The 23,941-nt window shown below is 54.0% G+C and overlaps 1 protein-coding gene across 1 annotated transcript in view; it reads right to left on the reverse strand.

The window, feature by feature from the left end:
- parp2 (poly (ADP-ribose) polymerase 2) overlaps positions 1–23,941 on the reverse strand; it is a 110,880-nt gene that overhangs the window by 44,025 nt on the left and 42,914 nt on the right. The window contains exons 7-10 of the mRNA XM_072567523.1: positions 23,652–23,702; positions 16,422–16,518; positions 14,639–14,714; positions 13,736–13,847 (exon numbers count right to left, since the gene is read on the reverse strand). Coding sequence (XP_072423624.1) covers positions 13,736–13,847; positions 14,639–14,714; positions 16,422–16,518; positions 23,652–23,702 — 336 coding nt within the window. The remainder of the gene's footprint in view (positions 1–13,735; positions 13,848–14,638; positions 14,715–16,421; positions 16,519–23,651; positions 23,703–23,941) is intronic.

Raw genomic sequence — 23,941 nt, forward strand, 5'->3', positions numbered from 1 at the left:
TGGGGTACACTACTGGTGGGGACGGGTCTGTCCCTGTATAACTCTGGGGCACAGCACTGGTGGGGACAGGTCTGTCACTGTATAACACTGGGGCACAGTACTGGTGGGGACGGGTCTGTCTTTGTATAACACTGGGGTACAGTACTGGTGTAGACAGGTCTGTCCCTGTATAACACTGGGGTACAGTACTGGTGGGGAAAGGTCTGTCTCTGTATAACACTGGGGTACAGTACTGGTGTGGACAGGTCTGTCCCTGTATAACACTGGGGTAGAGTACTGGTGGGGACAGGTCAGTCACTGTATAACACTGGGGTACAGTACTGGTGGGGACCGGTCTGTCACTATAACACTGGGGTACAGTACTGGTGGTGACAGGTCTGTCAGTGTATAACACTGGGGTACAGTACTGGTGGGGACAGGTCTGTCACTGTATAACACTGGGGTACAGTACTGGTGGGGACGGGTCTGTCCCTGTATAACACTGGGGTACAGTACTGGTGGGGACCGGTCTGTCCCTGTATAACACTGGGGTACAGTACTGGTGTAGAGAGGTCTGTCCCTGTATAACACTGGGGTACAGTACTGGTGGGGAAAGGTCTGTCTCTGTATAACACTGGGGTACAGTACTGGTGTGGACAGGTCTGTCCCTGTATAACACTGGGGTAGAGTACTGGTGGGGACAGGTCTGTCCCTGTATAACACTGGGGTACAGTACTGGTGGGGACCGGTCTGTCACTATAACACTGGGGTACAGTACTGGTGGTGACAGGTCTGTCAGTGTATAACACTGGGGTACAGTACTGGTGGGGACAGGTCTGTCACTGTATAACACTGGGGTACAGTACTGGTGGGGACAGGTCAGTCACTGTATAACACTGGGGTACAGTACTGGTGGGGACAGGTCTGTCCATGTATAACACTGGGGTAATGTACTAGTGGGGACAGGTCAGTCACTGTATAACACTGGGGTACAATACTGGTGGGGACAGGCCTGTCAGTGTATAACACTGGGGTACAGTACTGGTGGGGACAGGTCTGTCCCTGTATAACACTGGGGTACAGTACTGGTGGGGACGGGTCTGTCACTGTATAACACTGGGATACAGTAGTGGTGGGGATGGGTCTGTCACTGTATACCACTGGGGTACAGTACTGGTGGGGACGGGTCTGTCAGTGTATAACACTGGGGTACAGTACTGGTGGGGACCGGTCTGTCACTGTATAGCACTGGGGTACAGTACTGGTGGGGACAGGTCTGTCTCTGTATAACACTGGGGTACAGTACAGGTGGGGACAGGTGTGTCCATGTATAACACTGGGGTACAGTACTGGTGGGGACAGGTCAGTCACTGTATAACACTGGGGTACAATACTGGTGGGAACAGGTCTGTCCCTGTATAACACTGGGGTACAGTACTGGTGGGGACAGGTCTGTCCCTGTATAACACTGGGGTACAGTACTGGTGGGGACAGGTCTGTCACTGTATAACACTGGGGTACAGTACTGGTGGGGACAGGTCTGTCTTTGTATAACACTGGGGTACAGGACTGGTGGGGGTAGGTCTGTCACTGTATAACACTGGGGTACGGTACTGGTGGGGACAGGTCTGTCCCTGTATAACACTGGGGTACAGTACTGGTGGGGACGGGTCTGTCTCTGTATAACACTGGGGTACAGTACTGGTGGGGACAGGTCTGTCCCTGTATAACACTGGGGTACAGTACTGGTGGGGACGGGTCTGTCACTGTATAACACTGGGGTACAGTACTGGTGGGGACGGGTCTGTCTCTGTATAACACTGGGGTGCAGTACTGGTGGGGACGGGTCTGTCCCTGTATAACACTGGGGTACAGTACTGGTGGGGACGGGTCTGTCCCTGTATAACACTGGGGTACAGTACTGGTGGGGACGGGTCTGTCACTGTATAACACTGGGGTACAGTACTGGTGGGGACGGGTCTGTCTCTGTATAACACTGGGGTACAGTACTGGTGGGGACGGGTCTGTCACTGTATAACACTGGGGTACAGTACTGGTGGGGACAGGTCTGTCCCTGTATAACACTGGGGTACAGTACTGGTGGGGACGGGTCTGTCAGTGTATAATACTGGGGTACACTACTGGTGGGGACGGGTCTGTCCCTGTATAACTCTGGGGCACAGCACTGGTGGGGACAGGTCTGTCACTGTATAACACTGGGGCACAGTACTGGTGGGGACGGGTCTGTCCCTGTATAACACTGGGGTACAGTACTGGTGGGGACAGGTCTGTCACTGAATAACACTGGGGTACAGTACTGGAGGGGACGGGTCTGTCAGTGTATAACACTGGGGTACAGTACTGGTGGGGACAGGTCTGTCCCTGTATATCACTGGGGTACAGTACTATTGGGGACGGGTCTGTCAGTGTATAACACTGGGGTACAGTACTGGTGGGGACAGGTCTGTCACTGAATAACACTGGGGTACAGTACTGGAGGGGACGGGTCTGTCAGTGTATAACACTGGGGTACAGTACTCGTGGGGACAGGTCTGTCCCTGTATATCACTGGGGTACAGTACTATTGGGGACGGGTCTGTCAGTGTATAACACTGGGGTACAGTACTGGTGGGGACCGGTCTGTCCCTGTATAACACTGGGGTACAGTACTGGTGGTGACAGGTCTGTCAGTGTATAACACTGGGATACAGTACTGGTGGGGACAGGTCTGTCCCTGTATAACACTGGGGTACAGTACTGGTGGGGACCGGTCTGTCACTATAACACTGGGGTACAGTACTGGTGGTGACAGGTCTGTCAGTGTATAACACTGGGGTACAGTACTGGTGGGGACAGGTCTGTCACTGTATAACACTGGGGTACAGTACTGGTGGGGACGGGTCTGTCCCTGTATAACACTGGGGTACAGTACTGGTGGGGACCGGTCTGTCCCTGTATAACACTGGGGTACAGTACTGGTGTAGAGAGGTCTGTCCCTGTATAACACTGGGGTACAGTACTGGTGGGGAAAGGTCTGTCTCTGTATAACACTGGGGTACAGTACTGGTGTGGACAGGTCTGTCCCTGTATAACACTGGGGTAGAGTACTGGTGGGGACAGGTCTGTCCCTGTATAACACTGGGGTACAGTACTGGTGGGGACCGGTCTGTCACTATAACACTGGGGTACAGTACTGGTGGTGACAGGTCTGTCAGTGTATAACACTGGGGTACAGTACTGGTGGGGACAGGTCTGTCACTGTATAACACTGGGGTACAGTACTGGTGGGGACAGGTCAGTCACTGTATAACACTGGGGTACAGTACTGGTGGGGACAGGTCTGTCCATGTATAAACACTGGGGTAATGTACGAGTGGGGACAGGTCAGTCACTGTATAACACTGGGGTACAATACTGGTGGGGACAGGCCTGTCAGTGTATAACACTGGGGTACAGTACTGGTGGGGACAGGTCTGTCACTGTATAACACTGGGATACAGTAGTGGTGGGGATGGGTCTGTCACTGTATACCACTGGGGTACAGTACTGGTGGGGACGGGTCTGTCAGTGTATAACACTGGGGTACAGTACTGGTGGGGACAGGTCTGTCCCTGTATAACACTGGGGTACAGTACTGGTGGGGACAGGTCTGTCCCTGTATAACACTGGGGTACAGTACTGGTGGGGACCGGTCTGTCCCTGTATAACACTGGGGTACAGTACTGGTGGGGACAGGTCTGTCACTGTATAACACTGGGGTACAGTACTGGTGGGGACGGGTCTGTCACTGTATACCACTGGGGTACAGTACTGGTGGGGACCGGTCTGTCACTGTATAGCACTGGGGTACAGTACTGGTGGGGACCGGTTTGTCAGTGTATAACACTGGGGTACAGTACTGGTGGGGACAGGTCTGTCTCTGTATAACACTGGGGTACAGTACAGGTGGGGACAGGTGTGTCCCTGTATAACACTGGGGTACAGTACTGGTGGGGACAGGTCAGTCACTGTATAACACTGGGGTACAATACTGGTGGGAACAGGTCTGTCCCTGTATAACACTGGGGTACAGTACTGGTGGGGACAGGTCTGTCCCTGTATAACACTGGGGTACAGTACTGGTGGGGACAGGTCTGTCACTGTATAACACTGGGGTACAGTACTGGTGGGGACAGGTCTGTCTTTGTATAACACTGGGGTACAGTACTGGTGGGGACAGGTCTGTCTCTGTATAACACTGGGGTACAGTACTGGTGGGGACAGGTCTGTCCCTGTATAACACTGGGGTGCAGTACTGGTGGGGACAGGTCTGTCCATGTATAACACTGGTGTACAGTACTGGTGGGGACAGGTCTGTCACTGTATAACACTGGGGTACAGTACTGGTGGGGACAGGTCTGTCAGTGTATAACACTGGGGTGCAGTACTGGTGGGGACAGGTCTGTCCCTGTATAACACTGGGGTACAGTACAGGTGGGGCCAGGTGTGTCCCTGTATAACACTGGGGTACAGTACTGGTGGGGACAGGTCAGTCACTGTATAACACTGGGGTACAGTACTGGTGGGGACAGGCCAGTCAGTGTATAACACTGGGGTACAGTACTGGTGGGGACAGGTCTGTCAGTGTATAACACTGGGGTACAGTACTGGTGGGGACCGGTCTGTCCCTGTATAACACTGGGGTACAGTACTGGTGGGGACAGGTCTGTCCCTGTATAACACTGGGGTACAGTACTGGTGGGGACCGGTCTGTCCCTGTATAACACTGGGGTACAGTACTGGTGGGGACAGGTCTGTCACTGTATAACACTGGGGTACAGTACTGGTGGGGACGGGTCTGTCACTGTATAACACTGGGGTACAGTACTGGTGGGGACGGGTCTGTCACTGTATAACACTGGGGTACAGTACTGGTGGGGACGGGTCTGTCACTGTATAACACTGGGGTACAGTACTGGTGGGGACCGGTCTGTCACTGTATAGCACTGGGGTACAGTACTGGTGGGGACAGGTCAGTCACTGTATAACACTGGGGTACAGTACTGGTGGGGACAGGCCTGTCAGTGTATAACACTGGGGTACAGTACTGGTGGGGACAGGTCTGTCACTGTATAACACTGGGGTACAGTACTGGTGGGGACCGGTCTGTCCCTGTATAACACTGGGGTACAGTACTGGTGTAGACAGGTCTGTCCCTGTATAACACTGGGGTACAGTACTGGTGGGGAAAGGTCTGTCTCTGTATAACACTGGGGTACAGTACTGGTGTGGACAGGTCTGTCCCTGTATAACACTGGGGTAGAGTACTGGTGGGGACAGGTCAGTCACTGTATAACACTGGGGTACAGTACTGGTGGGGACCGGTCTGTCACTGTATAACACTGGGGTACAGTACTGGTGGGGACAGGTCTGTCAGTGTATAACACTGGGGTACAGTACTGGTGGGGACAGGTCTGTCACTGTATAACACTGGGGTACAGTACTGGTGGGGACAGTTCAGTCACTGTGTAACACTGGGGTACAGTACTGGTGGGGACAGGTCTGTCAGTGTATAACACTGGGGTACAGTACTGGTGGGGACCGGTCTGTCACTGTATAACACTGGGGTACAGTACTGGTGGGGACAGGTCTGTCCCTGTATAACACTGGGGTACAGTACTGGTGGGGACAGGTCTGTCCCTGTATAACACTGGGGTACAGTACTGGTGGGGACAGGTCTGTCACTGTATAACACTGGGGTACAGTACTGGTGGGGACAGGTCTGTCACTGTATAACACTGGGGTACAGTACTGGTGGGGACAGGTCTGTCAATGTGTAACACTGGGGTATAGTACTGGTGGGGACGGGTCTGTCACTGTATAACACTGGGGTACAGTACTGGTGGGGACGGGTCTGTCCCTGTATAACACTGGGGTACAGTACTGGTGGGGACAGGTCTGTCACTGTATAACACTGGGGTACAGTACTGGTGGGGACAGTTCAGTCACTGTGTAACACTGGGGTACAGTACTGGTGGGGACAGGTCTGTCAGTGTATAACACTGGGGTACAGTACTGGTGGGGACCGGTCTGTCCCTGTATAACACTGGGGTACAGTACTGGTGGGGACAGGTCTGTCCCTGTATAACACTGGGGTACAGTACGGGTGGGGACAGGTCTGTCCCTGTATAACACTGGGGTACAGTACTGGTGGGGACGGGTCTGTCACTGTATAACACTGGGGTACAGTACTGGTGGGGACGGGTCTGTCACTGTATAACACTGGGGTACAGTACTGGTGGGGACGGGTCTGTCACTGTATAACACTGGGGTACAGTACTGGTGGGGACCGGTCTGTCACTGTATAACACTGGGGTACAGTCCTGGTGTGGACGGGTCTGTCCCTGTATAACACTGGGGTACAGTACAGGTGGGGACAGGTCTGTCCCTGTATAACACTGGCGTACAGTACTGGTGGGGACCGGTCTGTCACTGTATAACACTGGGGTACAGTACTGGTGGGGACAGGTCAGTCACTGTATAACACTGGGGTACAGTACTGGAGGGGACCGGTCTGTCACTGTATAACACTGGGGTACAGTACTGGTGGGGACCGGTCTGTCCCTGTATAACACTGGGGTACAGTACTGGTGGTGACAGGTCTGTCAGTGTATAACACTGGGGTACAGTACTGGTGGGGACAGGTCTGTCACTGTATAACACTGGGGTACAGTACTGGTGGGGACCGGTCTGTCACTATAACACTGGGGTACAGTACTGGTGGTGACAGGTCTGTCAGTGTATAACACTGGGGTACAGTACTGGTGGGGACAGGTCAGTCACTGTATAACACTGGGGTACAGTACTGGTGGGGACAGGTCTGTCCCTGTATAACACTGGTGTACAGTACTGGTGGGGACAGGTCTGTCAGTGTATAACACTGGGGTACAGTACTGGTGGGGACAGGTCTGTCAGTGTATAACACTGGGGTACAGTACTGGTGGGGACGGGTCTGTCTCTGTATAACACTGGGGTACAGTACTGGTGGGGACGGGTCTGTCACTGTATAACACTGGGGTGCAGTACTGGTGGGGACAGGTCTGTCAGTGTATACCACAGGGGTACAGTACTAGTGGGGACAGGTCTGTCAGTGTATAACACTGGGGTACAGGACTGAAGGGGACGGGTCTGTCAGTGTATAACACTGGGGTACAGTACTGGTGGGGACAGGTCTGTCACTGTATAACTCTGGGGTACAGTACTGGTGGGGACAGGTCTGTCAGTGTATAACACAGGGGTACAGTACTGGTGGGGACAGGCCAGTCAGTGTATAACACTGGGGTACAGTACTGGTGGGGACAGGTCTGTCAGTGTATAACACTGGGGTACAGTACTGGTGGGGACCGGTCTGTCCCTGTATAACACTGGGGTACAGTACTGGTGGGGACAGGTATGTCCCTGTATAACACTGGGGTACAGTACTGGTGGGGACAGGTCTGTCCCTGTATAACACTGGGGTACAGTACTGGTGGGGACGGGTCTGTCACTGTATAACACTGGGGTACAGTACTGGTGGGGACGGGTCTGTCACTGTATAACACTGGGGGACAGTACTGGTGGGGACCGGTCTGTCACTGTATAACACAGGGGTACAGTCCTGGTGTGGACGGGTCTGTCCCTGTATAACACTGGGGTACAGTACAGGTGGGGACAGGTCTGTCCCTGTATAACACTGGCGTACAGTACTGGTGGGGACCGGTCTGTCAGTGTATAACACTGGGGTACAGTACTGGTGGGGACAGGTCTGTCAGTGTATAACACTGGGGTACAGTGCTGGTGGGGACAGGTCTGTCACTGTATAACACTGGGGTACAGTACTGGTGGGGACAGGTCTGTCAGTGTATAACACAGGGGTACAGTACTAGTGGGGACAGGTCTGTCACTGTGTAACACTGGGGTACAGTACTGGTGGGGACAGGTCTGTCAGTGTATAACACAGGGGTACAGTACCGGTGGGGACAGGTCTGTCCCTGTATAACACTGGGTACAGTACTCGTGGGGACAGGTCTGTCCCTGTATAACACTGGGGTACAGTACTGGTGGGGACAGGTCAGTCACTGTATATCACTGGGGTACAGTACTGGAGGAGACCGGTCTGTCACTGTATAACACTGGGGTACAGTACTGGTGGGGACAGGTCTGTCACTGTATAACACTGGGGTACAGTACTGGTGGGGAAAGGCCTGTCAGTGTATAACACTGGGGTACAGTACTGGTGGGGACGGGTCTGTCAGTGTATAACACTGGGGTACAGTACTGGTGGAGGCAGGTCTGTCACTGTATAGCACTGGGGTACAGTACTGGTGGGGACTTGTCTGTCCCTGTATAACACTGGGGTACAGTACTGGTGGGGACAGGTCAGTCACTGTATAACACTGGGGTACAGTACTGGAGGGGACCGGTCTGTCACTGTATAACACTGGGGTACAGTACTGGTGGGGACGGGTCTGTCCCTGTATAACACTGGGGTACAGTACTGGTGGTGACAGGTCTGTCAGTGTATAACAGTGGGGTACAGTACTGGTGGGGACAGGTCTGTCACTGTATAACACTGGGGTACAATACTGGTGGGGACAGGTCTGTCACTGTGTAACACTGGGGTACAGTACTGGTGGGGACAGGTCTGTCAGTGTATAACACTGGGGTACAGTACTGGTGGGGACAGGTCTGTCACTGTATAACACTGGGGTACAGTACTGGTGGGGACGGGTCTGTCCCTGTATAACACTGGGGTACAGTACTGGTGGGGACCGGTCTGTCACTGTATAACACTGGGGTACAGTACTGGTGGGGACAGGTCTGTCAGTGTATAACACTGGGGTACAGTACTGGAGGGGACGGGTCTGTCAGTGTATAACACTGGGGTACAGTACTGGTGGGGACAGGTCTGTCACTGTATAACACTGGGGTACAGTACTGGTGGGGACAGGTCTGTCACTGTATAACACTGGGGTACAGTACTGGTGGGGACAGGTCTGTCAGTGTATAACACTGGGGTACAGTACTGGAGGGGACAGGTCTGTCAGTGTATAACACAGGGGTACAGTACTAGTGGGGACAGGTCTGTCACTGTATAACACTGGGGTACAGTACTGGTGGGGACAGGTCTGTCAGTGTATAACACAGGGGTACAGTACCGGTGGGGACAGGTCTGTCCCTGTATAACACTGGGGTACAGTACTCGTGGGGACAGGTCTGTCCCTGTATAACACTGGGGTACAGTACTGGTGGGGACAGGTCAGTCACTGTATAACACTGGGGCACAGTACTGGAGGGGACCGGTCTGTCACTGTATAACACTGGGGTACAGTACTGGTGGCGACAGGTCTGTCACTGTATAACACTGGGGTACAGTACTGGTGGGGAAAGGTCTGTCCCTGTATAACACTGGGGTACAATACTGGTGGGGACCGGTCTGTCACTGTATAACACTGGGGTACAGTACTGGTGGGGAAAGGTCTGTCCCTGTATAACACTGGGGTACAGTACTGGTGGGGACCGGTCTGTCCCTGTATAACACTGGGGTACAGTACTGGTGGTGACAGGTCTGTCAGTGTATAACACTGGGGTACAGTACTGGTTGGGACAGGTCTGTCACTGTATAACACTGGGGTACAGTACTGGTGGGGACAGGTCTGTCACTGTGTAACACTGGGGTACAGTACTGGTGGGGACAGGTCTGTCAGTGTATAACACTGGGGTACAGTACTGGTGGTGACCGGTCTGTCACTGTATAACACTGGGGTACAGTACTGGTGGGGAAAGGTCTGTCCCTGTATAACACTGGGGTACAGTACTGGTGGGGACCGGTCTGTCACTGTATAACACTGGGGTACAGTACTGGTGGGGACATGTCTGTCCCTGTATAACACTGGGGTACAGTACTGGTGGGGACCGGTCTGTCACTGTATAACACTGGGGTACAGTACTGGTGTAGACAGGTCTGTCCCTGTATAACACTGGGGTACAGTATTGGTGGGGACAGGTCTGTCACTGTATAACACTGGGGTACAGTACTGGTGGGGACAGGTCTGTCAGTGTATAACACAGGGGTACAGTACTAGTGGGGACAGGTCTGTCACTGTATAACACTGGGGTACAGTACTGGTGGGGACAGGTCTGTCAGTGTATAACACAGGGGTACAGTACCGGTGGGGACAGGTCTGTCCCTGTATAACACCGGGGTACAGTACTCGTGGGGACAGGTCTGTCCCTGTATAACACTGGGGTACAGTACTGGTGGGGACAGGTCAGTCACTGTATAACACTGGGGTACAGTACTGGAGAGGACCGGTCTGTCACTGTATAACACTGGGGTACAGTACTGGTGGGGACAGGTCTGTCACTGTATAACACTGGGGTACAGTACTGGTGGGGAAAGGCCTGTCAGTGTATAACACTGGGATACAGTACTGGTGGGGACGGGTCTGTCAGTGTATAACACTGGGGTACAGTACTGGTGGAGGCAGGTCTGTCACTGTATAGCACTGGGGTACAGTACTGGTGGGGACCGGTCTGTCACTGTATAACACTGGGGTACAGTACTGGTGGCGACAGGTCTGTCAGTGTATAACACTGGGGTACAGTACTGGTGGGGACAGGTCTGTCACTGTATAACACTGGGGTACAATACTGGTGGGGACAGGTCTGTCACTGTATAACACTGGGGTACAGTACTGGTGGGGACAGGTCTGTCAGTGTATAACACTGGGGTACAGTACTGGAGGGGACAGGTCTGTCAGTGTATAACACAGGGGTACAGTACTAGTGGGGACAGGTCTGTCACTGTATAACACTGGGGTACAGTACTGGTGGGGACAGGTCTGTCAGTGTATAACACAGGGGTACAGTACCGGTGGGGACAGGTCTGTCCCTGTATAACACTGGGGTACAGTACTCGTGGGGACAGGTCTGTCCCTGTATAACACTGGGGTACAGTACTGGTGGGGACAGGTCAGTCACTGTATAACACTGGGGCACAGTACTGGAGGGGACCGGTCTGTCACTGTATAACACTGGGGTACAGTACTGGTGGCGACAGGTCTGTCACTGTATAACACTGGGGTACAGTACTGGTGGGGAAAGGTCTGTCCCTGTATAACACTGGGGTACAGTACTGGTGGGGACCGGTCTGTCACTGTATAACACTGGGGTACAGTACTGGTGGGGAAAGGTCTGTCCCTGTATAACACTGGGGTACAGTACTGGTGGGGACCGGTCTGTCCCTGTATAACACTGGGGTACAGTACTGGTGGTGACAGGTCTGTCAGTGTATAACACTGGGGTACAGTACTGGTTGGGACAGGTCTGTCACTGTATAACACTGGGGTACAGTACTGGTGGGGACAGGTCTGTCACTGTGTAACACTGGGGTACAGTACTGGTGGGGACAGGTCTGTCAGTGTATAACACTGGGGTACAGTACTGGTGGGGACCGGTCTGTCACTGTATAACACTGGGGTACAGTTCCGGCTGGGGACGGGTCTGTCACTGTATAACACTGGGGTACAGTACTGGTGGGGACAGGTCTGTCCCTGTATAACACTGGGGTACAGTACTGGTGGGGCAGGTCTGTCCCTGTATAACACTGGGGTACAGTACTGGTGGGGACATGTCTGTCCCTGTATAACACTGGGGTACAGTACTGGTGGGGACAGGTCTGTCACTGTATAACACTGGGGTACAGTACTGGTGGGGACAGGTCTGTCACTGTATAACACTGGGGTACAGTACTGGTGGGGACAAGTCTGTCAATGTGTAACACTGGGGTATAGTACTGGTGGGGACGGGTCTGTCACTGTATAACACTGGGGTACAGTACTGGTGCGGACAGGTCTGTCAATGTGTAACACTGGGGTATAGTACTGGTGGGGACGGGTCTGTCACTGTATAACACTGGGGTACAGTACTGGTGGGGACGGGTCTGTCCCTGTATAACACTGGGGTACAGTACTGGTGGGGACAGGTCTGTCACTGTATAACACTGGGGTACAGTACTGGTGGGGACGGGTCTGTCCCTGTATAACACTGGGGTACAGTACTGGTGGGGACAGGTCTGTTGTTGTATAACACTGGGGTACAGTACTGGTGGGGACAGGCCTGTCAGTGTATAACACTGGGGTACAGTACTGGTTGGGACGGGTCTGTCAGTGTATAACACTGGGGTACAGTACTGGTGGAGACAGGTCTGTCACTGTATAGCACTGGGGTACAGTACTGGTGGGGACTTGTCTGTCCCTGTATAACACTGGGATACAGTACTGGTGGGGACAGGTCAGTCACTGTATAACACTGGGGTACAGTACTGGAGGGGACCGGTCTGTCACTGTATAACACTGGGGTACAGTACTGGAGGGGACGGGTCTGTCAGTGTATAACACTGGGGTACAGTACTGGTGGGGACAGGTCTGTCACTGTATAACACTGGGGTACAGTACTGGTGGGGACAGGTCTGTCACTGTATAACACAGGGGTACAGTACTAGTGGGGACAGGTCTGTCACTGTATAACACTGGGGTACAGCACTGGTGGGGACAGGTCTGTCAGTGTATAACACAGGGGTACAGTACCGGTGGGGACAGGTCTGTCCCTGTATAACACTGGGGTACAGTACTCGTGGGGACAGGTCTGTCCCTGTATAACACTGGGGTACAGTACTGGTGGGGACCGGTCTGTCACTGTATAACACTGGGGTACAGTACTGGTGGGGACCGGTCTGTCAGTGTATAACACAGGGGTACAGTACCGGTGGGGACAGGTCTGTCCCTGTATAACACTGGGGTACAGTACTCGTGGGGACAGGTCTGTCACTGTATAACACTGGGGTACAGTACTGGTGGGGACAGGTCTGTCACTGTATAACACTGGGGTACAGTACTGGTGGGGACAGGTCTGTCACTGTATAATACTGGGGTACAGTACTAGAGGGGACGGGTCTGTCAGTGTATAACACTGGGGTACCGTACTGGTGGGGACAGGTCTGTCAGTGTATAACACAGGGGTACAGTACTAGTGGGGACAGGTCTGTCACTGTATAACAGTGGGGTACAGTACTGGTGGGGACAGGTCTGTCAGTGTATAACACAGGGGTACAGTACCGGTGGGGACAGGTCTGTCCCTGTATAACACAGGGGTACAGTACTGGTGGGGACAGGTCTGTCAGTGTATTACACAGGGGTACAGTACTAGTGGGGACAGGTCTGTCACTGTATAACAGTGGGGTACAGTACTGGTGGGGACAGGTCTGTCAGTGTATAACACAGGGGTACAGTACCGGTGGGGACAGGTCTGTCCCTGTATAACACAGGGGTACAGTACTGGTGGGGACAGGTCTGTCCCTGTATAACACAGGGGTACAGTACTGGTGGGGACAGGTCTGTCCCTGTATAACACTGGGGTACAGTACTCGTGGGGACAGGTCTGTCCCTGTATAACACTGGGGTACAGTACTCGTGGGGACAGGTCTGTCAGTGTATAACAGTGGGGGACAGACTCACTTGGCCTGTAAGGAACAGAGGGAACAGGTTGTCATACCCTGCGATGGGTGATAGAGTCCTCCCAGCACAGGGCTAGATGGACACATTTCCCCGCCCATGGCACCAAACTGTCCCTGACCCTGCATGATTCACGCTGGAAATTTGCACGGGGCCCGGGAGAAGACGAGAACCTTCCCGTGACACCGTCCCCCATTCAGAGGGACAGACAGACGCCCACATACCTCATCCACAGGGGCATCCCCACTGTAATCCCGACTCAACAGGTCGTACTTTCCAGCCACCTTCTCGAAGGACACTCTGTTCGACCAGGTGTTCTTGGTTTTGTCCAGGAACCTGTCAGGGACGGGGTGGGGAAAGAGCCCAGCACCAGGTTTAACACAAAGCAACGACCCCCAGCAAACCGAGGCTTACGCACACCCAGTGCTGTCCCTGGGAGTGTTTGATGGGAGGACAGTGTAGAGGGAGCTTTACTCTGTATCTAACCCCGTGCTGTCCCTGTCCCTGGGATGGGGGGACAGTGTAGAGAGAACTTTACTCAGTATCTAACTCCGTGCTGTCCCTGTCCCTGGGAGTGTTTGATGGGGGGGACAGTGTAGAGGGAGCTTTACTCTGTATCTAACCCCGTGCTGTCCCTGTCCCTGGGAGTGTTTGATGGGGGGACAGTGTAGAGGCAGCTTTACTCTGTCTCTAACCCCGTGCTGACCCTGTCCCTGGGAGTGTTTGATGGGGGGACAGTGTAGAGGCAGCTTTACTCTGTCTCTAACCCCGTGCTGTCCCTGTCCCTGGGAGTGTTTGATGGGGGGACAGTGTAGAGAGAGCTTTACTCTGTATCTAACCCCGTGCTGACCCTGTCCCTGGGAGTGTTTGATGGGGGGACAGTGTAGAGGCAGCTTTACTCTGTCTCTAACCCCGTGCTGTCCCTGTCCCTGGGAGTGTTTGATGGGGGGACAGTGTAGAGAGAGCTTTACTCTGTATCTAACCCCGTGCTGTCCCTGTCCCTGGGAGTGTTTGATGGGGGGACAGTGTAGAGGTAGCTTTACTCAGTATCTTACTCCGTGCTGTCCCTGTCCCTGGGAGTATTCGACACAAACCAAGCAAACTTAAAAAAACCTCACTTCACCTACTTCTTTTCAAAGATTTCCTTGGCTTTATTCAGATCACTACCACACGAGATCAGGTTGTGTTGACCGACCTTCCCAACTGAAATGGTAAAACAGCCATTTAATATTTTATATCCCCCGTTAGGACCCTCCTTAACCCCCTCCGTCCCTGTTTAATATTTTATATCCCCCGTCAGGACCCTCCTTAACCCCCACCGTCCCTGTTTAATATTTTATATCCCCCGTCAGGACCCTCCTTAACCCCCTCCGTCCCTGTTTAATATTTTATATCCCCCGTCAGGACCCTCCTTAACCCCCTCCGTCCCTGTTTAATATTTTATATCCTCCGTCAGGACCCTCCTTAACCCCCTCCGTCCCTGTTTAATATTTTATATCCTCCGTCAGGACCCTCCTTAACCCCCTCCGTCCCTGTTTAATATTTTATATCCTCCGTCAGGACCCTCCTTAACCCCCCCCGTCCCTGTTTAATATTTCATATCCTCCGTCAGGACCCTCCTTCACCCCCTCCGTCCCTGTTTAATATTTTATATCCCCCGTCAGGACCCTCCCTAACCCCCTCCGTCCATGTTTAATATTTTATATCCCCCGTCAGGACCCTCCCTAACCCCCTCCGTCCCTGTTTAATATTTCATATCCTCCGTCAGGACCCTCCCTAACCCCCTCCGTCCCTGTTTAATATTTTATATCCCCCGTCAGGACCCTCCCTAACCCCCTCCGTCCCTGTTTAATATTTTATATCCCCCGTCAGGACCCTCCTTAACCCCCTCCGTCCCTGTTTAATATTTTATATCCCCCGTCAGGACCCACTTTAACCCCCTCCGTCCCTGTTTAATATTTTATATCCCCTGTCAAGACCCTCCTTAACCCCCTCCGTCCCTGTTTAATATTTTATATCCTCCGTCAGGACCCTCCTTAACCCCCTCCGTCCCTGTTTAATATTTTATATCCTCCGTCAGGACCCTCCTTAACCCCCTCCATCCCTGTTTAATATTTTATATCCCCTCTCAGGACCCTCCTTCACCCTTCCGTCCCTGTTTAATATTTTATATCCCCCGTCAGGACCCTCCTTAACCCCCTCCGTCCCTGTGTTATATTTTACATCCCCCGCCAGGACCCTCATTAACACCCTCCATCCCTGTTTAATATTTTATATCCTCCGTCAGGACCCTCCTTAACACCCTCCATCCGTTTAATATTTTACATCCCCCGCCAGGACCCTCCTTAACCCCCTCTGTCCCTGTTTAATATTTTATATCCCCCGTCAGGACCCTCCCTAACCCCCTCCGTCCCTGTTTAATATTTTATATCCCCCGTCAGGACCCTCCTTAACCCCCTCCGTCCCTGTTTAATATTTTATATCCTCCGTCAGGACCCTCCTGCACCCCCTCCGTCCCTCTTTAATATTTTATATCTCCCGTCAGGACCCTCCTTAACCCCCTCCGTCCCTGTTTAATATTTTATATCCCCCGTCAGGACCCTCCTTAACCCCCTCCGTCCCTGTTTAATATTTTATATCCCCCGTCAGGGCCCTCCTTCACCCCCTCCGTCCCTGTTTAATATTTTATATCCTCCGTCAGGACCCTCCTTAACCCTCTCTATCGCATCTCCTCGATGTGCAGTTGTCTCGCTCTCAGTGAGACCAGGCAGCGAGACATTGCGCGTCCAGCTTTGTATAGTGGCCAGGCCAGGTTATATGTTACCGTGTGGCGCACGGAGACCTGTATTTTCTAGCCTGGACCACGGGCATCGGTCGGCATGCTCCGTGCACCAATCCCGGGCTGCGTACCTCTTCCCCATCGCATCCAGACGCTGAAATGCCTCTTTGCGTCATCCTCCAGGAGCTGAATGATGTAGTATTTGTTGTTGTTGAACTGGACGTTGGTCTGTTGGAAAGACGGTGAGGCGTTTAGGGTGGCCCCCCCCCGCGCTGGCCTGATCCTCCCTCGCTCACCCTCTCGGCCTGACGACCAGCAACGGGCCGACGGTCCTGAGACTGCACCTTCCAAACCCACCACCTCCCCTCCCCTCCCCCTCAAACCCCGGAAGGCAGCTTCCCACCACTTTCCCCAGCCTGCGATAAAACGCACGTGGTTGCACACATCGAGTAAGGTCTGGCAGATGGAATACAACGTTAATAAACGTCAAGTCATCCATTTCGGTCTCAGTAACGGTGGAACGGATTATTACTGGAAAGGGAAACGTTCGCAGGGTGCTGCTGTACAGAGGGACCTGGGTGTCCTTTGTGCACGAATCACAGAGGGGTTGGCTTGCAGGTACGACAGGCAATTAGGGAGGCAAATGGAATCTTGTCCTTCACTGATGATGGGATTGAGTTCATAAACAGGGAGGTTATGTTGCAGTCGTACAAGGCGCTGGTGAGGCCACACTTGGAGGTACTGTGTTCGGCCTGGGTCTCCTTACTTGAGAAAGGACGCACTGGCACTGGAGGGGATGCAGAGGAGAGTCACGCAAGTTGACTCCCGAGTCGAGGGGGTTGGTTTACGCCGAGGGACTGGGCAGACCGGGAGTGTGCTCGCAGGAACTTGGGAGGAACGAGAGGGGATCTTACAGAAACGTTTTAAGTTCGGAAGGGGAATGGATAAGACGGACGGAGAGAGGACGTTTTCACTGGAGGGTGAAACTCGGACAAGGACGCAGCCTCGACCTTTGAGGGAGCAGATTTAGGAATTGGGCAGGAACCTCTTCACTCGGAGGGGATCGTCAATCTACGGAATTCCCTGCCCACGGAAGGGGTTAACGCTACTTCAGCGAACGTTTTTTAAGATTAGATTACATTGCAGTGTGGAAACAGGCCCTTCGGCCGAACCAGTCCGCACCGACCCGCCGAAGCGCAACCCACCCATACCCCTACATTTACCCCTTCACCTAACACTACGGGCGATTTAGCATGGCCAATCCACCCTAACCTGCACATCCCTTGGCACGATGGGTAATTTAGCACGGCCAATCCCCCCTAACCTGCACATCCCTGGGCACTATGGGTAATTTAGCACGGCCAATCCACCCTAACCTGCACATCCCTTGGCACGATGGGTAATTTAGCACGGCCAATCCACCCTAACCTGCACATCCCTTGGCACTATGGGTAATTTAGCACAGCCAATCCACCCTAACCTGCACATCCCTGGACACTATGGGTAATTTAGCATGGCCAACCCACCCTAACCTGCACATCCCAGGGCACTATGGGTAATTTAGCACGGCCAATCCACCCTAACCTGCACATCCCTGGGCACTATGGGTAATTTAGCACGGCCAATCCACCCTAACCTACACATCCCTGGGCACTATGGGTAATTTAGCACGGCCAATCCACCCTAACCTGCACATCCCTGGGCACTATGGGTAATTTAGCACGGCCAATCCACCATAACCTGCTCATCCCTGGGCACTATGGGTAATTTAGCACAGCCAATCCACCCTAACCTACACATCCCTGGGCACTATGGGTAATTTAGCACGGCCAATCCACCCTAACCTGCACATCCCTGGGCACTATGGGTAATTTAGCATGGCTAATCCATCCTAACCTGCACATCTTTGGACTGTGGGAGGAAACCGGAGCACCCGGAGGAAACCCACGCAGACACGGGGAGAACGTGCAAACTCTGCACAGTCAGTCACCTGAGGCGGGAATCGAACCCAGGTCCCTGGCAGCAGTGCTAACCACTGTGCCACCGTGCCGCCCATAAGCGAAAGGTCGATTTTTTTTTCTCTCTGGACAATGAAGGAATTAAGGGATGTGGGTGGGAGCGCGGGGAAGTGGAGGTGAGTCCAAGAGCAGTTCCGCCGCGATGTCCAAAGATGTGCAGGTCAGGTGAATTGGCCATGCTAAATTGCTCGTAGTGTTAGGATAGGGGTATGGGTGGGTTGCGCTTCGGCGGGTGCGGTGTGGACTTGTTGGGCCGAAGGGCCTGTTTCCACACTGTAAGTAATCTGATCTGATCTAATATTAAACCGGAGGAGCAGGTCTGAGGGGCCAGACTGCCGATTCCTGCTCCTCGTCCTTTCGTTTAAGAGCTTAGATTTTAAACTCGTGGCAAATGGCTCAGTCTGTCTGCGTAAAGAGACCTGAATAATCAACTCGGTGCACAGCAGCACCACTCACTGCAGGTTCCTCTCTGAGCCACTGCGAGTGGAGCTATGGCCACAATCATGCCAGCCAGGATCTTGGAGGATGTTGGAACATGGCAATGTGTCCTCCAACAGTCCAAACGTGCGCAGGTTAGGTTGGACTCGCCGCGCTGAACCGCTTGGAAACGCAGCAGCCTTCCCTTCAGCAACGACGAGTAAACATCCTGCACTTCCCTCCCGGAGAGAACTGTGGGTATCCCTCTGAGGGAAGAAATTACCCCTCATCTCCTTCATCTATGGCAGACCCGTCCCCTCATTCTAAAACGGTGTACCCCACCTCCCCACCCCCAAATAAGGGAGGCGACCTCTCAAGTCCCCTCAGGATTTGGAATGTTTCAATGAGATCGCTGCTCACTATGAGCTCCCCAGTTTGCAAAATTCACACAGCCATAGAGTGCTACAGCACCGTAATAGATCCTTCCATCCAACCAGTCCATGCAGACCTTAGGGGCGGCACAGTGGCTCAGTGGTTAGCACTGCTGCCTCACAGCCCCAGGGACCTGGGTTCGATTCCACCCTGGAGTTTGCACATTCTCCCCGTGTCTGCGTGGGTTTCCTCTGGGTGCGCCAGTCCAAAGATGTGCAGGTTAGGGTGGATTGGCCGTGCTAAATTACCCCATAGTGCCCAGGGATGTGCAGGTTACAGTGGATTGAAGATGCTAAGTTACCCAAAGTGCCCAGGGATGTGCAGGTTAGGGTGGATTGGCCATGCTAAATTACCCATAGTGCCTAGGGATGTGCAGGTTAGGGAGGATTGACCATGCTAAGTTACCCAAAATGCCCAGGGATGTGCAGGTTAGGGTGGAATGGCCGTGCTAAATTACCCATAGCGCCCAGGGATGTGTAGGTTAGGGTGGATTGGCCGTGCTAAATTACCCATAGTGCCCAGGGATGTACAGGTTAGGGTGGATTGGCCGTGCTAAATTACCCATAGTGCCCAGGGATGTGTAGGTTAGGGTGGATTGGCCGTGCTAAATTACCCATAGTGCCCAGGGATGTGCAGGTTAGGGTGGATTGGCCGTGCTAAATTACCCATAGTGCACAGGGATGTGTAGGTTAGGGTGGATTGGACATGCTAAATTACCCATAGTGCCCAGGGATGTGCAGGTTAGGGTGGATTGGCTATGTTAAATTACCCATAGTGCCCAGGGATGTGTAGGTTAGGGTGGATTGGCCATGCTAAATTACCCATAGTGCCCAGGGATGTGTAGGTTAGGGTGGATTAGCTATGTTAAATTACCCATAGTACCCAGGGATGGGTAGGTTAGTGTGGAATGGCCGTGCTAAATTACCCACAGTGCCCAGGGATGTGCAGGTTAGGGTGGATTGGCTGTGCTAAATTACCCATAGTGCCCAGGGATGTGCAGGTCAGGGTGGATTGGCCGTGCTAAATTACCCATAGTGCCCAGGGATGTGTAGGTTAGGGTGGATTGGCCGTGCTAAATTACCCATAGTGCCCAGGGATGTGTAGGTTAGGGTGAATTGGCTATGTTAAATTACCCATAGCGGCCAGGGATGTGTAGGTTAGGGTGGATTGGCTATGTTAAATTACCCATAGTGCACAGGGATGTGCAGGTTAGGGTGGATTGGCTATGTCAAATTACCCATAGTGCCCAGGGATGTGTAGGTTAGGGTGGATTGGCCGTGCTAAATTACCCATAGTGCCCAGGGATGTGTAGGTTAGGGTGAATTGGCTATGTTAAATTACCCATAGCGGCCAGGGTTGTGTAGGTTAGGGTGGATTGGCTATGTTAAATTACCCATAGTGCACAGGGATGTGCAGGTTAGGGTGGATTGGCTATGTCAAATTACCCATAGTGCCCAGGGATATGTAGGTTAGGGTGGATTGGCCGTGCTAAATTACCCATAGTGCCCAGGGATGTGTAGGTTAGGGTGGATTGGCCGTGCTAAATTACCCATAGTGCCCAGGGATGTGTAGGTTAGGGTGGATTGGCCATGCTAAATTACCCATAGTGCCCAGGGATGGGCAGGTTAGGGTGGATTGGCTGTGCTAAAGTACCCATAGTGCCCAGGGATGTGCAGGTTAGGGTGGATTGGCCATGCTAAATTACCCATAGTGCCAGGGATGTGCAGGTTAGGGTGGATTGGCTGTGCTAAATTACTAAATTACTGTGCTAAACTAAACGTGTTCGCTCCTGGCCCATATCCCTCCAAACCTTTCCATGTTCATGAACGTATCCAAATGTCTTCTTTATACTGTAACCATACTGACATCCACCACTTCCTCAGGCAGCTCATTCCACACACGAACCACTCTCGGTGTGGAAAGAGTTGCCTCACAGGCCCCTTTTCAAATCACTCTCTCCTCTCCCCTTAGAAGAGGCCCCCACGTTTTGAACTCCCCCACCCTTGGGGAAATGACCTTTGCTATTCACCATCACCAGTCCTCTCATAATTTTATAAACCTCTCTAAGGTCATCCCCCCAACGTCCCACTCTCCAGTGGGAAAAGAAAACGCCCCCAACGTCTCCTTCTAACTCGAACCCTCCGTACCGAGCAACGTCCTGGTAAATCACTTCCGTGTCCTCTCCAGCTTTAATAGTATCCTCCTGTAACAGGACGACCAGGACAGTACTCCAGGGGAAGCCTCACCTACGTCCTGTACAACCTCAACATGGCGTCCCAACTCCTGTCCTCAAAGCGATGAAGGCGAGCGTTAGAAATGCCTTTTTTACCCTCCCCCCCCCACCCCCGCCATCTACCTGTGACGCAAACTTGAAGGAATTATGTCCCTGGACCCCTGGGTCTCTCTGGTCAAAACACTACCAAAGGCCCTACTTTTAATTACACAGGTCACATTTTGTTTGTTTTAGCAGAATGTAATACTTTGTAACTATCCAAATTAAACCTCGTCTAGAATGGGAATGGGGATGGGGAAGGGGAGATGGATGTGGTGGGGGAAGGGGATGGGGAAAGGGGGATGGGGAAAGGGGATGGGGAAAGGGGGATGGGGAAAGGGGATGGGGAAAGGGGGATGGGGAAAGGGGACGGGGAACGGGGACGGGGAACGGGGATGGGGGAAAGGGGATGGGGAACGGGGATGGGGAAAGGGGGATGGGGAAAGGGGATGGGGAAGGGGAGATGGATGTGGTGGGGGAAGGGGAAGGGGAAAGGGGGATGGGGAAAGGGGGATGGGGGAAAGGGGGATGGGGAAAGGGGATGGGGAAAGGGGGATGGGGAAAGGGGACGGGGAACGGGGACGGGGAACGGGGATGGGGGAAAGGGGATGGGGAACGGGGATGGGGAAAGGGGGATGGGGAAAGGGGATGGGGAAGGGGAGATGGATGTGGTGGGGGAAGGGGAAGGGGAAAGGGGGATGGGGAAAGGGGGATGGGGAAAGGGGGATGGGGAAAGGGGATGGGGAAAGGGGGATGGGGAAAGGGGACGGGGAACGGGGACGGGGAACGGGGATGGGGGAAAGGGGATGGGGAACGGGGATGGGGAAAGGGGGATGGGGAAAGGGGATGGGGAAGGGGAGATGGATGTGGTGGGGGAAGGGGAAGGGGAAAGGGGGATGGGGAAAGGGGGATGGGGAAAGGGGGATGGGGAAAGGGGGATGGGGAAAGGGGACGGGGAACGGGGACGGGGAACGGGGATGGGGGAAAGGGGATGGGGAACGGGGATGGGGAATGGGGACGGGGAACGGGGACGGGGAAAGGGGACGGGGAAAGGGGACGGGGAACGGGGATGGGGGAAAGGGGATGGGGAACGGGGATGGGGAAAGGGGGATGGGGAAAGGGGATGGGGAAGGGGAGATGGATGTGGTGGGGGAAGGGGAAGGGGAAAGGGGATGGGGAAAGGGGATGGGGAACGGGGGATGGGGAAAGGGGGATGGGGAAAGGGGACGGGGAACGGGGACGGGGAACGGGGATGGGGGAAAGGGGATGGGGAACGGGGATGGGGAATGGGGACGGGGAAAGGGGACGGGGAAAGGGGACGGGGAAAGGGGACGGGGAACGGGGATGGGGGAAAGGGGATGGGGAACGGGGATGGGGAAAGGGGGATGGGGAAAGGGGATGGGGAAGGGGAGATGGATGTGGTGGGGGAAGGGGATGGGGAAAGGGGGATGGGGAAAGGGGATGGGGAAAGGGGATGGGGAACGGGGACGGGGAAAGGGGATGGGGGAAAGGGGATGGGGAACGGGGATGGGGAAAGGGGATGGGGAAAGGGGATGGGGAACGGGGATGGGGAACGGGGATGGGGAACGGGGATGGGGAACGGGGACGGGGAAAGGGGACGGGGAAAGGGGACGGGGAAAGGGGACGGGGAAAGGGGACGGGGAAAGGGGACGGGGAAAGGGGACGGGGAACGGGGACGGGGAAAGGGGACGGGGAACGGGGACGGGGAACGGGGACGGGGAACGGGGACGGGGAACGGGGACGGGGAACGGGGACGGGGAAAGGGGATGAGGAAAGGGGATGGGGGAAAGGGGATAGGTGAAAGGGGAAGAGGAAGGGGACGGGGAAGGGGAAGGGGAACGGGATGCAGACAGGGATGGGGATGGGGAACGGGATGCAGATAGGGATTGGGAAGCGATGGGGATGGGGAACGGGATGCGGATAGGGATGGGGAAGGGATGGGGATGGGGAAGGGGAATGGGAAGGAGAGGGGGAACGGGAAGGGGATGGGGATGGAAGGGGAACAGGAAGGGGATGGGGAACGGGAAGGGGATGGGGAACGGGAAGGGGGTGCAAGGGGAACGGGAAGGGGAAAGGGAAGGGGAACAGGAAGGGGAACAAGAAGGGGATGGAAGGGGAACAGGAAGGGGATGGAGAAGAGGAACAGGAAGGGGGTGGAAGGGGATGAGAAAGGGGTGTGTGGTGGTAGTTAAGGCACCTACCTGGTTTAACAGTGCGTCGTACACATCGTCCCCTTCTCCGTACACATGGGCCTGTAGAGAGCGGAAGGAGCTGTTACTAACTCTGCACCTTCTCAGCAGCACTCCGATGGGCGGGTGCGGCTCCACACGAGGCAGGTAAACAGAGTGATTGACCGAAGACCCACCGAACCTTCAGAAAACAGGAGGGAACGAGTTCCCGAGAACAGGACTGGGTGGACAGAGAGCGAGGGATAGCCCACAGAAAGATCAAAACAAAGGGAGTCGGGGCACTCCACGGCATTAATCATAGA

The sequence above is a fragment of the Chiloscyllium punctatum genome, unplaced genomic scaffold (assembly GCF_047496795.1).
Source record: "Chiloscyllium punctatum isolate Juve2018m unplaced genomic scaffold, sChiPun1.3 scaffold_458, whole genome shotgun sequence".
NCBI classification, from domain to species: Eukaryota; Metazoa; Chordata; class Chondrichthyes; order Orectolobiformes; family Hemiscylliidae; genus Chiloscyllium; species Chiloscyllium punctatum.